Raw genomic sequence first — 18,961 nt, forward strand, 5'->3', positions numbered from 1 at the left:
GATACCTCGGCAATGAAATTTGTCATCCAAAATATTATGAAAAAACTGGAAAACTTACCATGCAGACTTAAAACAAATACTAGCTTCAGTCATTTTTGAAAAAAACAAACAAACGTGTGTGAAAATAGCTCATAGTAGGTATTATCTAGTTTAAAAGTTAAAACTGAATATGCCTTTTTTTGCAGAAGTCACATGGTTCTTTAACAAGTTTTCTGAGCTGGGCATGGTGACTCACACCTGTAATCCCAGCACTTTGGGAGGCTGAGGCAGGAGGATTGCTTGAGCCCAGAAGCTGGAGACCTGCCTGGGCAGCATAGCGAGGCTTTGTGTCTACTAAAAATCAAAAAGATTATCTGGGCATGGTGACCATGCCTGTAGGGCTAGCTGCTTGGGAGGCTGAGGAGAGAGGATCACTAGAGCCTGGGAGATCAAGGCTGCAGTGAACTCTGATTGAGCCACTGCACTATAGCATGGGCAACACAGTGAGATTCTGTCTCAGTAAATGAATAAGTAAATAAATAAGTAGATAGAAATTTCTGACTGCTCATTTTATTAGTCTATATTTGTTGACTTTACATCAAAGCCATGAAGATTACCTGGACAAAACAATGTACAAAGAACTGTACAGAATGAAGGCAATTCTATTTAGTAGGTTATCTATAATAAATGGTTAATGTCAACACATAATAAAAGAAAAAAAAAGTGAGCAAATTGAGGTGTGTAGTTCTCTGAAGAGACATTCCATTTTGTACCAATAAGTCTGTGGAGTGAAATTTTAATTTAGTGGTTTAGTCACAGTGTTCCTATTAACATAATAAGAGTTGGGTTGTTAACTGCTCATGTTGCTAAGGCATAACCCTAAGAACTCTGCACATTCAAAACAAAATGTGTGCTGAACATATTGGAAAGGACAAGAGCTTTAGTTCTTTACTTTTCATTATATTGTTCATTGCTTTTAAAAAAATGTGTAATGTATCATATATTCAAATCGAAGAATAAAATATATACAGAAAACATAAAGAAGAATAAACTGGACATCGTTCTACTCACACCAGATTAAAATGTAATGCTGGCTAGGCACAGTGGCTCATACCTGTAATCCTAGCACTTTGGGAGACCAGGGCGGGCAGATCGCTTGAGGTCAGGAGTTCGAGACCAGCATGGCCAACATGGTGAAACCCCTTCTCTACTAAAAATACAAAAATTATCCAGATGTAGTGGTGCACTCCTGTAATCTCAGCTACTCAGGAGGCTGAGGCAGGAGAATTGCTTGAACCCAGGAGGTGGAGGTTGCAGTGAGCCAAGATTGAGTCGTTGCCCTCCAGCCTGGGGCAGAAAAGTGAAACTCTGTCTCAAAAACAAAAACCAAATTGCCACTACTTGAAATCTTCTGCTGTCCTTTCACAATAATATTATCCTTTCTCTCAATGCCACCACTTTCATTGCCATGCTGAGTGTTGTGTAATTATCTCCTTGTTTCCCTCCACCATGGCTTTGCCACCTGTTTATGCTTTCCTAATCAATATGCAATTTAATTTTGCATGATTTTCAACTTTGTATAAATGGAATAATTCTACATGTATCCTTTTGTTGCCTTTTCTGTTGAACATTATGTTTTTGAGATTAATTCATGTTGAAATGTGCAGCAATAATTTTCATTGCTATATAATGTTCCTTTGTATAAATATATCACAATTTATTCTACTGTTGATAGATTTTTGAGTTATTTCTAGTCTTTTTTTTAAGTTTTGCTATTATCAGCAATGCTGCTATGGACATTTTGTACATGTCTCCTGGAATCTTGGCATCATATTGGCATGACTACAGACTTCTAACTATTCATTTTTGTAACTTTTATTTATTTATTTTTAACTCTTAGGTTTGAAGGTCCATGTAAAGGTCTGTTGTATAGGTAAACTCATGTCATGGGGGTTTGTCATATAGACTATTTCATCACCCAGGAATTAAGCCTAGTACCCAAGAGTTATTTGTTCTGCCCTTCTCCCTCCTCTAACCCTCCACCCTCAAGTAGACCTCAGTGTCTGTTGTTCTCTCTTTTATGTTCATGAGTTCTCATCCTTTAACTCCCACTTATAAGGGAGAACATGCAGTATTTGGTTTTCTGTTTTTGTGTTAGTTTGCTAGGGATAATAGCCTCCAGCTCTACCCTTGCTCTGGCAAAAGACATGATCACATTCTTTTTATAGTTGCATAGTATTCCGTGGTGCATATGTACTACATTTTTTTATCCAATGTGTCACTGATGGGCATTTAGGTTGATTCCATGCATATCTTGCAAAGACATTGATTCCATGTCTTTGTTATTGTTAATAGTGCTGCAATGAACATTCATGTGCATGTCTTTATGGTAGAATGATTTATATTCCTCTGGCTATATACCCAGTAGTGGGATTGCTAAAAATATGCAATGTTTCATGAATTTGCTCATCCTTGCATGGGGCCATGCTAATCTTGTCTGTATCATGCCAATTTTAGTATACATGCTACTGAAGTGAGCACAAGCATTCATTTCTTAGTTATTCGGTGTTCATCTTGTTCTGCTGCATCTTCCTCTTCACAGTGAATATGTATGGGGCCAGGACCACCATGGCCACCAGAGCACAAATTCTAGCTTTCCCTATCAAACCCATTCTCCCTATGGCCACCTGATCTATGGACAGGGTCCTCATTTAGCTCCCAGCCAAGAAAAGAACAGGCCACTCATGGTGGGTATGAAAGTATAAGCCATGCAAATGTTCTGGGGTGAACTCTGTGAATGACTCCCCCACAACTCTCTTCATATGTTTGTGTTTTCTCTTCTTGTGGAGTACTGGTCCATATCATTTGCCCATTTTTCCTATTGAGTTTGTTTTTTTTTTCTTGATTTGTAGGAGCTCTTTACATATATATATTCTGAACACCACCCTCCTTATTGGTTATATGTATTACAAGTATCCTTCTTTTCTAATGCTTGCTTTTCATTCTTTTTTTCCTTTAATAATGTGGGGTGAAAGAAGCCTGACAAGAATGCATACTGCATGGCTGATTTAGATAAAACTCTAGAAAATGCAGACTAGTCTCTAGTGACAAGAAGCAGATCAGTGTTATCTGAGTTGGGGGATGGTGGGGTAAAGGGATGGAAAGTGGGATTAAAAAAAGCATGAAGAAACTTTGGGAGTGATAGTTATATTCATATATTGATTGTGGTCATTTCATGGATGTAGCCATATGTCCAAACTAATAAAATCATGTATGTTAAATATGTACAGTTTTTTTGTATTTCAATTATATCTCAATATAGCTGCTTTTTTTATATAAAAAGAAATTTGAATGTTTACATTAAAGGGCATCTAATCTATAGCCCTTAGCAATATTTCTTTTTTAAAAAATTATACTTTAAGTTCTGGGATACATGTGCAGAACGTGCAGGTTTGTTACATAGGTATACATGAACCATGGTGGTTTGCTGCATCTAGCAACCTGTCATCTAGGTTTTAAGCCCCACATGCATTAGGTATTTGTCCTAATACTCTTCCTCCCCTTGTGCCCCAACCCCTGACAGGTCCTAGTATATGATGTTCCCCTCCCTGTGTCCATGTGCTCCCATTGTTCAGGTCCCTCTTAAGAGTGAGAACATGTGGTGTTTGGTTGCCTGTTCCTGTGTTAGTTTTCTGAGAATGATAGCTTCCAAGACATGAACTCATTCTTTTTTCATGGCTGCATAGTATACCATGGTGTATATGTGCCACGTTTTCTTTATCCAGTCTATTATTGATAGGCATTTGGTTTGGTTCCAAGCCTTTGCTATTGTGAACGGTGCTGCAATAAACATACGTTTGCATGTGTCTTTATAGCAGAAAAATTTACAATCCTTTGGGTATCTACCCATCAATGAGACTGTTGGGTCAAATGGTATTTCTGGCTCTAGATCCTTAAGGAATAACTACATTGTCTTCCACAATGGTTGAACTAACTTACACTCCCAACAGTATAAAAGTATTCCTATTTCTCCACAGCCTTGCCAGCATCTGTTGTTTCCTGACTTTTTAATAATCACCATTCTAACTGGCATGAGATAGTATTTCATTATGGTTTTGATTTGCATTTCTCTAATGACCAGTGATGATGAGCTTTTTTTCATATGTTTGCTGGCCTCATAAATGTCTTCTTTTGAGAAGTGTCTGTTCATATCCTTTGCCGCTTTTTCATAATGTTGTTTTTTTTTTTTCTTGTAAATTTGTTTAAGTTCGTTGTAGATTCTAGATATTACGCCTTTCTCAGATGGGTAGATTGCAAAAATGTTCTTCTGTTGTGTAGGTTACCTGTTCACTCTGATGATAGTTTCCTTTGCTGTGCAGAAGCTCTTTAGTTTAATTAGATCCCATTTGTCAATTTTAGCTTCTGTTGCAATTGCTTTTGGCGTTTTAGTCATGAAGTCTTGGCCCATGCCTATATCCTGAATGGCATTGCGTAAGTTTTCTTCTAGGGATTTTATGGCTTTGGGTTTAAGTCTTTAATACATCTTTGATTAATTTTGATATAAGGCGTAAGAAAGGGATCCAGTTTCCGTTTTCTGCATATGGCTAGCCAGTTTTCCCACCACCATTTATTAAATAGGGAATCCTTTCCCCATTTAAGACTTGTTTTTGTCAGGTTTGTGGAAGATCAGATGGTTGTAGGTATGTGGTGTTATTTCTGAGGTCTCTGTTCCATTCCATTGGTCTGTTTTGCTACCAGTACCATGCTGTTTTTGTTACTGTAGCTTTGCACTATAGTTTGAAGTTAGGTAGCATGATGACTCCAGCATTGTTCTTTTTGCTTAGGATTGTCTTGGCTATACTGGCTCTTTTTTGGTTCTATATGAGACTTAAAGTAGTTTTTTTTCTAATTCTGCAAAGAAAGTCAATGGTAGCTTGATGAGAATAGCATTGAATCTATAAATTACTTTGGACAGTATGGCCATTTTCATGACATTGATTCTTCCTATTCATGAGCATGGAATTTTTTTCCATTTGTTTGTGTCCTCTCTTATTTCCTTGAGAAGTGGTTTGTAGTTCTCCTTGAAGAAGTCCTTCATATCCCTTGTTAGTTGTATTCCTGGGTATTTTATTCTCTTTGTAGCAATTCTGAATGGGAGTTCACTCATGATTTGGCTTTCTGTTTTTCTATTATGGGTGTATAGGAATGCTTGTGATTTCTGCACATTGATTTTGTATCCTGAGATTTTGCTGAAGTTGCTTATCAGCTTAAGGAGATTTTGGGCTAAGACAATGGGATTTTCTAAATATACAATCATGTCATCTGCAAACAGAGACAATTTGACATCCTCTCTTCCTATTTGAATAGACTTTATTTCTTTCTCTTGCCTGATTGCCATGGCCAGAACTTCCAATATTATGTTGAATAGGAGTGACGAAAGAGAGCATCCTTGTTTTGTGCCGGTTTTTCAAAGGGAATTCTTCCAGCTTTTGCCTATTCAGTATGATGTTTGCCATGGGTTTGTCATAAATAGCTCTTATTATTTTGAGATATGTTTCATCAATACCCAGTTTATTGAGACTTTTTAGCATGAAGGGATGCTGAATTTTCTTGAAGGCCTTTTCTGCATGTATTGAGATAATCATGTGGTTTTTGTCATTGGTTCTGTTTATGTGATGGATTATATTTACTGGTTTGCATATGTTGAACCAGCCTTGCATCCCAGGGATGCAGCTGACTTGATCATGGTGGATAAGATTTTGCTGAGCTGCTGGATTCATTTTGCCAGTATTTTATTGAGGATTTTTGCATTGATGTTCATCAAGGGCATTTTATTCTTCATTTCAGCCTTGGAGAATCTGATGATTATGTGTCTTTAGGTTGTGTTTCTCGAGGAGTATCTTAGAGGTGTTCTCTGTATTTACTGAATTTGAATGTTGGCCTGTCTTGCTAGGTTGGGGAAGTTCTCCTGATAATATCCTGAAGTGTGTTTTCCAACTTGGTTCCATTTTTTCCGTCATTTTCAGGTACACCAATAAAATAGGTTTGGGCTTTTCACATAGTTCCATATTTCTTGAAGGCTTTGTTCATTCCTTTTTATTCTTTTTTCTCTAATCTTGTCTTCACGCTTTATTTCAGTAAGTTGATCTTCCATCTCTGACATCATTTCTTCCACTTGATCAGTTCAGCTATTGATACTTTTGTATGCTACACAAAGTTCTCATTCTGTGTTTTTCACCTCCAATAGGCCATTTATGTTCCTCTCTAAACTGGTTATTCTTATTAGCAGTTCTTGTAACTTTTTATCAGTGTTCTTAGCTTCCCTGCATTGGGTTAAAACATGTTCCCTTAGCTCAGAAGAGTTTGTTATTACCCACTTTCTGAAGCTTCTGTTAGTTTATCGAATTCATTCCCCATCCAGTTTTGTGCCTTTGCCAGAGAGGACTTGTGATCATTTGGAAGAGAAGAGGCATTCCAGCTTTTGCAATTTTCAGTGTTTTTTGCACTGGTTTTTCCTCATCTTCGTGAATTTATCTACCTTAGATCTTTTTTTTTTTTTTTTTTTTTTTTTTTTTTTTGAGACGGAGTTTCACTCGTTACCCAGGCTGGAGTGCAATGGCGCGACCTCGGCTCACCGCAACCTCTGTCTCCTGGGTTCAGGCAATTCTCCTGCCTCAGCCTCCTGAGTAGCTGGGATTACAGGCACGCACCACCATGCCCAGCTAATGTTTTGTATTTTTAGTAGAGGCGGGGTTTCACCACGTTGACCAGGATGGTCTCGATCTCTTGACCTTTTGATCCACCCGCCTCGGCCTCCCAAAGTGCTGGGATTACAGGCTTGAGCCACCGCGCCCGGCCTTACCTTAGATCTTTGAGGCTGATGATCTTTGGATGGGGTTTTTGTGGGTTAGTGGTGGGGTCCTTTATGTTGATGTTGATGTTGTTGCTTTCTGTTTGTTAGTTTTTCTTCTAACAGTCAGGCCCCTCTTCTTCAGGTCTGCTGCAGTTTGCTGGAAGTCCACTCCAGATCCTGTTTGTCTGGGTATCATCAGTGGAGCCTGCAGAACAGCAAAGATTGCTGCCTGCTCCTTTCTCTGGAAGCTTCATCCTAGAGGGGCTCTGGGCTGATGCCACCTGAAGCTCTTCTATATGAGGTGCCTTTTGACCTCTACTGGGAGATTTCTCCCAGTCAGGAGGCACAGGGCTCAGAGGCCCACTTGAGGAGGCAGTCTGTCCCTTAGTAGAGCTGGTGTGCTGTTGCTTTTCATTCTTTTTTTTTTTGAGACGGAGTTTCGCTCGTTACCCAGGCTGGAGTGCAATGGCATGATCTCTGCTCACCGCAACCTCCGCCTCCTGGGTTCAGGCAATTCTCCTGCCTCAGCTTCCTGAGCAGCTGGGATTACAGGCACACACCACCATGCCCAGCTAATTTTTTGTATTTTTAGTAGAGACAGGGTTTCACCATGTTGACCAGGATGGTCTCGATCTCTTGACCTCGTGATCCACCCGCCTCGGCCTCCCAAAGTGCTGGGATTACAGGCGTGAGCCACCGTGCCTGGCCTGCTTTTCATTCTTAATGAAAAACCCAAGTTCTTAATTTTAATACAACTTGATTTACTGATCTTATAGACATTTGCATTTTTATTCTTATTTTCAAAACAGGGTATGAAGAAAAATATTCTCCTATATTGTCTTGGCTATGAAGGACCTAAGGTAGATTCAAGATTCTGATTTTTAAAAATCACGCTTGTAGATTAAATGGTGGTCAAGACTAGTTCTTGGCTTAACTATGAGTACTGGTAGATTTTACTACAAAGTATTGGGGACAGAATTCTTAAATACAGAGGAAATAAAAGAGATCTTAGGCCACCCAACTTTGCCATGAGTCTGGGACCTGGATAAGATTCTCAACTCTGAATCTTGCCTTATCGGGATACTTGAGTGGTTTCACTGAAAAAGTAGAAAGATAAGACGGATTTCTTTTTGTTCAAGCCTTCTTGTGTACCTCTAAAGTATGTCTTTTGGGGGCCAGCTGGGATTATTGAGCACAGTAAGTATAACTCTTTCTCAAAGACATGAAAGCTGACTACAGAGGTTGCTTTTTACAGCCTTTGCAGGTCTTGAAGGTGGGAATCCATTTTCTGGGTGTGCTTTGTGGCACCATATTCAGCTCAGAAACTTGCAGATGGGGTTGCAAGTGCAAGATCCTGGGTCAGAGATGTATCCAATTACTGTTCTCTATGAAGGGGGCACAGATCAATTCCTTCGCTGAGAGGTAAAAATTGCTTTTGGCCTTGTGACTTTGTCTTTTTAAAGGTTAAAAATCATAGATTCGTGTCATATACAAAAGACAGATCTGCATAAAAGGCACAGAGAAGATTTCTGCACTTTTCAAGATCAGTTGTACTTAAAATATCTGAGGTAGAAAAAATATTATGACATAAAAATACTCAAAGCAATAAGAGTGTACTAAAGCCATAACAAGCTCATTCCAGATTTTAACAACCTTACTTTACCTTAATTTATTAGAATTCTCTCCTGTTGTAGATCATTTCTTGTTCTTTTGTCCTAAGGGAGATGAATAAAAATTGGGCACCATTCTCCATGTGATATTTTATTATAATCCTTGAGGCATTTGTTAGTTTCCTATTCAAGTTTCCATTTTTAGAAATATATAAGCACGTTTTTGCCTTCTTACTAGTCCTGTTTCCTCCTTACCAGGTCTTCTGTGAAGCTTTGCTGGTGATCATGGTGACCTTCTGAAGATCCTGTGCTTAAAAGTTATTAGACAAAATTGCCATCCTTATTTAGACAATTTTTACTTTCAATACCAAGTCTTTTTCCTGAAATTAAAAAAAATGGTCTGTGTCTGCATCTACATCTAAATCTATCAAACTGCTTTTTGACCACATGGATGACTCACAGTCAGCTAAACCTTGAGATGTCCACAAGGAAACTCATATTCTCCAGAATCTGTTCCTTACCCAGTGAATCATCCCACCATCTACCCAGGCACCTACACCAGAAATATGAGGGAGAATTGCTTGAACCCGGGAGGCGGAGGTGTCTGTGAACCAAGATTGAGCCACTGCACTCCACCCTGGGCAACAGAGGGAGGCTCTCTCAAAAAACTAATAGTAAATAAAGACTCCTGTTTTTGTGATATTGGAGACACCACAGACTTAATCAGAGGGCCAGCAGGCAGCCAGTTGCAGTGTTTGTTTGATCTTGAGGCTATCACCTTATCCACAGCCAGTTTCCCTAAGCCCTTAGATAAAATCCACAGCATAGCTTAGCATAGGCAGCAGTGCTTTGTTTTTGTCTTTTAAGCCTTCTTTAACAGGGGTGTACAGAAGGCATAGGAAGAGGCCTCACACCAACCCCTGGCTTGACATAGTTTGTCATCAGCCTGGATCCAGTTTATCATCTACCTTGGAGCATTTTTAGTCTCAGTTACCCTCTCAGGAGCGAATCTTTTTTTTTTTTTTCCTTCCACCTTCCTTTTTATCCCTCCTTCCTTTCTCTCTCTCCCTCCTTCCATCCATTCCTTCCTTTCTTCCTCCCTTCCTTGAAAATAAGTTGAAAGTATTGTGGTATTTCACTCCCTAAATACTCTGCATGTATATCCTAAGAATAAGGACATTCTCCTACATAATTACAACACCATTATCATAACTAAGAAAGTTTATAATGATACAATTATATGACTTAACTTTCTCCAATTGTCCCTCCAAAACTATCCTTTGTGGAATTTTTAGAATTTCTAGTAAAGGATCACATATTTTATTTCAATTTCAGGTCTCTTAAGTCTTCTTTAAACTGGTATAACTTCCATGGTTTAACTTTATTTTTATTAAAAAACTTTTTTTTTTTTTTTTTTTGGTCTCTCATGATCTTGACATTTTTTAAGTATCCAAGGTTAGGTTTCTGAAAGAATGACTGATGACCTCTGTGTTTCTTAATTTTCATTTCCTGAATGATTAGATTCATGTTACACATTTGACAAGAACACTCTGTATTCTTGGTGATGTTGTGTCCTTCTCATTATTATATCAGGAGGCACATAGTGTTAATTTTTCTTCTTAACAGTGATGCTAAGTTTACTTGTTTGAGGTAGTGTTCACCAAATTTATTTACTACAAAGATAACTTTTACAAGGAATCTTTGGGTGTGGCGCTTTGAGATTGTATGACTATCCTGTTTAAGTTAAATTGCTTTTCACCTAATAGTATTAGCATGTTTAATGACCCATGCTTGTAAACATAATTATTTTGGCAGTCAGAAAATATATATTATATAATTTTATCATTTATTTTATATATTTTAGCTGGCATTCTATAGAGAAGTCTCATTTCCCCATACCCCACACCTTTTTGGGAGGATTTTGAAATATCATTATGTACTCATAGATTCTTTTTTCACAGGATCATTTTGACCAGAAATAAAGTAGTTCTATTTTGAACATTTTTTTACAGTGTTTAGTATATATTTCTCATGTATGTTTATTATATGACATTTCTTATCATGTCTTTTTGAAATAACATATTTTCATAAATCACATACTATAGGCTTTCCTTAAAACACTTTTCCCAGTTTTGATATGTTGTAGTTGGGTTAAAGTCTCTCTCTTCATTTACTATGGCAAATGACTATGGTGTTGACTTATTTGATTTATGTTCCTTTGGTGAATTAAAAATGAAGTCAAGTCTGTTATTGTAATTAAAAATTCATGGGATTAAGTTCTCAGTGATAAGGTATCATATGCAGAAATAAGCCTCTCTCTTCTTCTCCCTGACAACAGTGCACATGCAGTTAATGCTTTCTTTGTCTTATTTTTAGGATCGACGATTCAATGATGAAATTGACAAACTAACTGGATACAAGACAAAATCATTATTGTGCATGCCTATCCGAAGCAGCGATGGTGAGATTATTGGTGTGGCCCAAGCGATAAATAAGATTCCTGAGGGTGCTCCATTTACCGAAGATGATGAAAAAGTAAGATTTTATGCCTTTTGTGACTTGCACTTTCCTTTTTAGTCATTGATTGCTCTTCTCCTTTAAAAGCCAGGAATTATGTGAATAGCTGGTAGATTAGCCCATTCATGGATCAAAGAGCTTTTTCTTATGGTATACAAAATGAAATGGGAGTTTTTCGATATTTCATAGAATGTGGTATAATCGAAAATAATTGCTTCATCTTTTTTGTAGCTTGCTTTTCATTATAAGCCTCGGTAGTATTGTTGTTATTCCCTGGTCTTTATCTTCCTTATAAGTAAGCTTTTTAATTGAGGATCACAACACCACCACACATGGCCTAAGGGAAGATAGGAAATATAGGAAGATTGCTGTGTTTCAGAAACTCAGCACTTTCTCCTGTATTTTTATAACTACAACGAAGAATTATATTCTCAGTTCTTATATAAAAATCTCAATAAAAATAAATGTTATTTGTTATTCCAAATTGCTAATAAAAAGAACATTACTTTTGTCCCTGAAGAGTAATTGACCTTAGTGGAAGTAATGTACTTTTCACTCTGAAATTTTAAGTTCTTTCACTAGTAGTTTATTTACCAGCTTATATTAAAAGAGAGAGTCCTCAACTGAAGTCCTGGCTTTGAAGCTCCTACCTTTATATTAAATAAAATTGGGTTGAATATTTATAAAATTTGTGCTAAAAGCAAATCTCAAATTAGTTTGTTTAAGTTTGATGACTCTTATATTCCTATTTAATTAAAAAACACTTTATAATTTAACTTTCGGGATGCGGGTTTGTTGTTTGCCAATGCTAATTATGAATGCATTAAATTAATGCAAATGTTCTGGCACAGAAGGTCAACATGAAATATGATTGTAAGGAAATAAGTAGGTTTTTAAGTGAGGAGAGTTCTTGATTGAGGTCATTTTTATAGAGGAATTGAGATGCTCCAAATCTTCATAAAGGTTTATAAATTCATGGAGCATGATAAGATCTCAAAAGATTTCTTATAATGCAGTAAACTGCCGTGGGGTATGATGCACTTGTGTTGGGATCGTAGAGGGAACAAAGATAAATCCCAATCATGTTATGTCATCCAGGAGCTACAAAAGGCAGGAGGCAAGAATCATCAGCCAGATGTTCTCAGACAGGCTGGGAGCACATAAGAAAGAGGTTTGTTCTCACTTGGATCTGAAGAGGCTTCTTGGAAGAGGCGATACTTAATCTGTCCTCTGAAGTGAAAATAGGCCTTCATCAGGCAGAATTGGATGAGAAGGAGAGGACGTTTAGAAGTGAATATAAATGTAGGCCATCTCATTCACAATACAGATATTTCCATGGAATGTACAGATAAAACAGAAATTTCATGTTGTGCATTTTGTATCGTAGATGGCAGAGTCCTGAGATGATGTGCCTCTTATACAGATTTAGATAGAAGGATTTGGATTTTGTGTATTTCCGAACATAACCACTACATACCCGTGCCATCCCCTGGACAGTTTAGTTTATACACAGATGGTAGTCCTGTCTTTGCTCTACTGCCTTCATTTAAAAGGAACTCATTATATATTTAGTTCTTATCTTTGGTTCCATTTATGTTAGATTTGTTTTCTGAATTTTTCTCAGTGGACTTATACCTGTGAGATAGAGCTTCATGAGCTGTGAATAATTTAAAGGGAAAATTTGCACAAAACTTTGTAGCTATCTTGAACAGCATCTTCCAAATAAGGGAAGACACCAAGGCATAATGGCTGCACTGGCCATGTGGTGAGTCTATCTGGGTTGAAATTACATCTCTGCCATGGCCTGAGTAACTTTGGGCAAGTTACCTAGCTTCTCTGGGCCACATATTCTCCTCTTAGAAGAAGGGTGATAATAACACTTATCTCACAGGCTGTAGGGAGATTAAATGAGAGACTCCGGGGAAAGAACTTGGAAAAGAACCAGCACTTACTAAGTTCTCGTGAGTGATTAGCTTTTCCTGATAGCACGTGAATACATGTGAAGCATCTATGTATCTCAGTCAAGTCTCAGTTTAAAAATTACTTTTGTCTAATTTAAGTCTATACATTCTTATTAAGTGGACCTCCCAGGTTGCTGAATGGTGGTGCTGAAAGGGTGGCTCGCCCAGAGAAGGATCAGAAACTCTGCACCCCCTCCCGTATAGCTTGCCCTGAGTATCTCTTCCATATGGCTGTTTCTGAGTTACAACCTTTTATAATACACTAGTATTCTATATGAGAGATTGGATATACAAATGGACAATGACCAGTCCATGCAATGATAGACCCACATTCTGTTCAGCAGGCAGTTTAGAAGGCTAAATCGAGTCTCTGCAGCAATCAGTCCAGCATAGCCAGGATTTGGTCAGTGACTGCCACCTTTCCTATTTTTTTTTTGCTCCTGTCATGCCCTCCACCCCGGCAAACTTTCAGCTCAGAGCCACTGAGAGAAAAGCCAAATATACTCCTTGAACTCATTACCAAAATGCTGTGTTTCTAGTTACCCTGCCTTCAGCTTCTCCATGCCAACAGCCTCCAATCAGAACATACCTAAACTCTTCTCTTTTTTTTCACCATAAAAGTTGTGCACTGCCTTTCAAGTCTTCCAAATGCGAGATATGGTCTAGGATGACTTCCTTATTATAGCACAATCTGAATAAATAGCCTCTGTTGGTCCTCATTTAAAGACAGATTTTTATTAAAAGCAATCTACATGCCAGCTGCTCCTCCTGTGTTGGGGTTTCTCCAATTAAAAGGGGGATATATTTCTTTATAAGTTCATAAATCTCTTGCCTTATTATTAATGCACATACTCTTTTACTTGGTCGTACAAGGTTATCCTTATATGTACTAGTTTGCATTCTAGTTTTTAACCCAGTTATTTCTTACATATGCATCCACATATGAATATATTCTACATTTGTCATCTTGGGAGATCGTGAAATTTTCTTTTCTTTTTGTATCGAGCCTAGTTTTTAGTCACTGTCCTATTACTGAGAATTTGGATTTTTCCCCGTTTTTCATTAATACAAATAGCCCCTGAATGAACATCTTGAAGAAATTACCTTTTTCTTTTGTGTTATTTCCTTGAGGGTATATTCCAAAGACTGAAATTATGAGTCAAAGGGCGAGAAAAGTTTTATAGCTCTCATTCCATGTTATAGATAGCCTTTGGAAATATTGGACCCATTTACAATGGGAGCAGTATGCTTATAACTAATTTCTCAGAGCTGTGCCAACTTCGTTCAATTCACATTTTAAAACTCAAATTAGTTTTCCTTGTTCAGCCAAGCAGCCTTCAGAAAACCTTCTCCCACGTTCAACAGCATAAACTGCAGCAACCAAAGTAATTTCAGCATTGCTCACAAGTAAGAAACCAAGGAAGCAAAAAGGAAGCCATGTCGTGACAGGCTCGAGTCAGAAAGTCTCCAAGGCATGTTCGAGTCTTGGCTCTGCTGCTTATTAATTGACTGACCTTCAGCAAGTGACTGCACCTCTCTAAGCCTCAGAACCTCCATCCCAGGGTTGTTGTGTGAAGTAAAATAGATAATAGATGTAAAGTGCTTAGGGTAGCACTTATTATCAATAAATGAGCCTCATGAAAGTTCACCATATATTTCAAATCCAGACGAAAGTAATTTGAACCCTGTTCATAATTTTACTTTATACACATAACTGCCATGTCATCATTCACGTGGGTAGTGGTAAATTTGTTGCACATTAGCATAATATGATTTGTATGTCCTGATATCTTAAAATGTCAGCATGTAGAGACTATAAGTTATGTTCTGTATAATTTTAAAACATTTTGTAATATGGAACTCAGTAAATCATTTGAGATAAATTAAAAATTAAATTTGGTATACTAATTTCTGGGCTATTTATGTACCTAACATAGTTGTGCATAGACCATATTATGTTTCTTGAAAATTTTATACCTATAATTCAGCGGCTGTGCTATATCATGTAATACATATATTCTGTAATAGAAGAGTCTGGAAAGATCACCAAGTCTATTACCTGCCACCTTTTCCCTCATCCAGTGCAGGAAACTTTACCTGACAGATAGTCATCCAGCCTCTGCCTAAAAAAGCTTCCCTTTTAATGACTTTAAAATCCTCATGCACTTCAAAGTTCTTGGATAATCAGCAATAATTTTATCAGCAGTGGTGAGCATTTGTATGAAATATAGTCTACTACATGCACATATTAATAATTTAAGTTCCATACTGACAAATTACTAGTTTGGTAATTCACACTGGAAGTACACACAAAGGCTGACCATGCAGGAAAGATGATTGGAATTTTCTGGTTTACTTCATGGGTTTCAAACAAATGTTCCTATTTTTCAGCAATATATATAAGCTAGCTGATTTAGGTGGTATGACTAGATTCTTTGCATTCAATTAAGTCATTACTTTATTATTTCTGGGTGAGTGAAGGAAGGTATTATTTTGAAGAATAAAATAATGATACCTAGATAGGAGCAAATATTTGTGATATATTAAGATGCATGGGCACGCCAGCATGAACCTGGGAAATGAAAATGAGCAAGGGCTCTTATCTGTCCTCCCAGATTCCTATACCTCTGCCTTAAAAGTGTCATTTCATATTGCAGTGTTCCATAAAGTATGATATGTTTATTACAGGTCCTTTGCAACAACCAACATATTAGCAGTTGTGGCTTGACATTCTTCTTTGGCTAACCTCTGTAGGTTTCTTTAGCACTGGTCATCTCTCTTCAGCTCATGATTTAGAGTGTTTGGTTACCCTGCTGCTCTCCTTCATGCCGACATGTTCCGCCACCCCATAGAGCTGGCATGCAGCCAACTTGAGCTTGGTTGCTGAGGGACTGGCTGTGTTCCAGGAGCTTGTTACTGATGATGCTGCCCTGCCAACTGGTGTTGAGGACGGTGCATGAATGATGCTAATGAGTCTGTAGAAGCTGGAGTTTTGTTATCAGCAACAGTCCTGAGACTCACAGTCAGATAATAGGAAGAATTTTATAAGCTCCTGGCCTTACATTTCTAATACTGTAAGGAGAATGTTTAGGATTCATGAGATGTCAAGGGTGCACAAGTTATTTAAGTTTACTGTAGTGAGGAGGGGGATGTTGACTGCATTATGCTGAGAAGGGGCAACAGCTTGCTGGCCCCAAACGACTGAATGCAACTCACACGTGTATGACTTGCATGGGCTTTGACTGGCATAGAACTGATTTTTTTTAAAAAAATCGGATTACCTTTAGACATGACTGCCAGCTATAAGTACTACTATAATAGCCAACCCTCAAACAACTAATTAGCTTAAAGTCAATTTCATGGGAGCAAAGACAGATTTCTTCTGTCATCTTATGAATAGTTTCTACAAAAGGTACTTTTCAAAGGTACTTTTTGAATAGTTATTTTTTAAAAACATGGTTATATACATGAATAGTGGTATTACAACAACACCACAACAATACCACAATAGTAGTATTGCAAAACTCTGCCAGGCAAGTTTTTATGTTTTATATTAATTCTCCATTGTCTTTATGAAAGATACACAAATGCTAAAAAAAAAAAGAAAATGAATTAACTAATGATTAAAAATACGTTTTGTGTTCTCATTTCATTTTTTTTTTCCTTTTCTGCCTACATTCCAACTAAGTTAGATTTTTGAACCTGTTGAAACAAAACTAAAATTAAGGCCAGGTGCAGTGACTCATGCCTGTAATCCCAGCACTTTGGGAGGCTGAGGCAGGTGGATCATGAGGCCAGGAGTTCAAGACCTGTTGAATTTTGACTAATATTTATTGAGAAAATATATAATGATCAAATATTAAGAAATTTAAGGAAATCAGTAACAATAATTGAACAAAATAAAGGATGATATCTACAGAGTATATTTTTAAATATCAGATGCAGATAATGCTTGGTATGCATGTAGGTTTACAGGCCCCTTGCAGCAGAAATTCCAATGTCTTCTTGATGGCTAATATACTGGCATTTGTAACTTCCCACTTCCCTAGCTCCTCTTTTTATGTTTCTAAGAATTACCAAGGAAATGATAAATGCTTAGTTGCAACACCCTCCTTTCCATCTCTTTCCACATACTCTGCGGACCTAGGTAAGATAGTTTGCAGTTATCAGGAACATGAAAAATAAATGAACTCAGTAAGTTAAAGGGCTGTTACTGTTACAATACTAAATGTGGAGGACTTGGCATGATCATTGATCTGCATACTGTTTTCAATAGCTATACAGTGTTCCATTTCTGTGGAAGAACTATTCATTCATTCACTATTTATTGAGTTCTACTTAGTAGAGAGTATTATCTTTGAGACATGGTTCCAAATGCTGAAGTTAAACTGATGAATTAGGCAGACAAAAGTTCTTGCCCTCTCAGAGTTTACATTCCAGTGATAAAAACAGACAACAAGCGAAGCAAATATATAAGTATATAATCTAATTTCAAGTAGTGATTAGATACATGAGATGGGGCTCACTATGGTGCCCAGGCTTGTCTTGAATTCTTGGGCTCAAGCAGTCCTCCCACCTCAGCCTCCCAGAGTGCTGGGATTATAAGTATGAGCCACCATGTCTGGCCAGGATACATAATTTTTATAATTTAGATCATTAAATTTTTTTCTGTAGCTTTTATTTATATGAATGTGGTTAATTGGTCTAGGTAATATCAGAAGGGCTAGCAGTAAAGTAGGATCTTTCACTAGGAAGCAAGATTCGATCTAGAGCTGTCACTCAAATACCTATGATAAATTGTGACTGACTCTTCAAGAGAATCTTTCTTTGTTTTTTTCCTTTACTCCAGATGTTCAGGTAAAGTGTGAATACCTGGAGTAAAGGGGACTCAACTCAGTTACTGAGTTCATTTATTTTTCATGTTCCTGATAACTGCAAACTACCTTACCTAGAGCCTTCAGAGTATATGGAAACCCCTCTAGGCTGCCTTAGGCACTAAAATTTGAAGTACAAGAAAGTATTGTCTTATTATTATGTTCACCCTAAGTAACTTTTTGTGGTATTTTCTTATGAGTATTAAGTTGTAATCACAATTTCACTTTGCCATCCCCTGAACTGGGGAATTTAAGAGACTGGATGATAGTAATCTGACATAGCCAGGCTGTAGATATGTATCATAATGCTGAACAGATAGGACTCTGGCACATCTAGGAGGAAAAGTTTGGGGGCTAAGGAGAGCTCAGTGTGTTCTGATATTAAGGGACCGATAAATCCATAGCTCTTAATGCTGTCAGGACTTGAAACAGTATTTTAGTTAAGCCACTTCTGAAAGTGCAAAATGACAAAGAACTGTCTTATAAACTCTTCTCTGATTTATTCAGGATTTGGACAGGAGAGAATGATTTGTAATTGTAGATTAGAAATAAACTTGTTGGCAGGTAAAAATTGTTATTAAATAACTAGAATGGGATGTGGTATTCTTATTTACTGGAGATTTCAAATTAAGATGTATAACCATCTTCTTTGAATAACTAGTTTAGTGTTATCTGAATAAAACAACAACGTTGCTTGTTTTCATCTTAGAATGTTGAAATACTTGAATTGGAATTTTTATAAATTAAATTCGTTTCTGACAAAAAGTAAAATTTAGTAGAATCCAAGTATACTTGTCTATCTTTGAACTGAGCATCTTTGCCTTTCTTGAATTTTTATCCTTTTCTTTGATGATAAGATTATTTCCTAATTTTAAAAGTAATATGAGCTTATTATAGAAAACCTGAAAAATACAAAAAGGAAAGGAAAAATTAGTATCACCCATAATCCTAACTTTCAGAGATAATGCTGTTAACATTCTTTGTTTATTTACCTATATTTATTCATTTTTACCCATAAATAAAGGTATGTTTTAAAGATTTATGTAAAGTAGTATAAACAATATTTTATTATGCTTTAAATAATTCTTCAAAGTTATAATTTACATGTTTGCATTATTTTCTACCATGTAATTATACAATAGTTTATTTAACCATTTTATTTCTTAA

At 37.0% G+C, this 18,961-nt stretch overlaps 2 protein-coding genes and 1 non-coding gene across 6 annotated transcripts in view; 1 reads left to right on the plus strand and 2 right to left on the minus strand.

The window, feature by feature from the left end:
* The window catches only part of RBM45 (RNA binding motif protein 45), a 485,504-nt gene that overhangs the window by 75,968 nt on the left and 390,575 nt on the right, over nt 1-18,961 (minus strand). The gene's annotated exons all lie outside the window — the stretch shown is intronic.
* PDE11A (phosphodiesterase 11A) overlaps nt 1-18,961 on the plus strand; it is a 385,263-nt gene that overhangs the window by 25,293 nt on the left and 341,009 nt on the right. The window contains exon 2 of the mRNA XM_032292833.1: nt 10,819-10,977. Coding sequence (XP_032148724.1) covers nt 10,819-10,977 — 159 coding nt within the window. The remainder of the gene's footprint in view (nt 1-10,818; nt 10,978-18,961) is intronic.
* LOC116561271 lies at nt 2,418-2,520 on the minus strand. The gene has a single exon (XR_004273364.1). It is a non-coding gene; the product is annotated as a U6 spliceosomal RNA (small nuclear RNA).

Source organism: Sapajus apella, unplaced genomic scaffold, assembly GCF_009761245.1.
Source record: "Sapajus apella isolate SASKATOON/1434 unplaced genomic scaffold, GSC_monkey_1.0 scaffold28, whole genome shotgun sequence".
Lineage (NCBI taxonomy): Eukaryota > Metazoa > Chordata > Mammalia > Primates > Cebidae > Sapajus > Sapajus apella.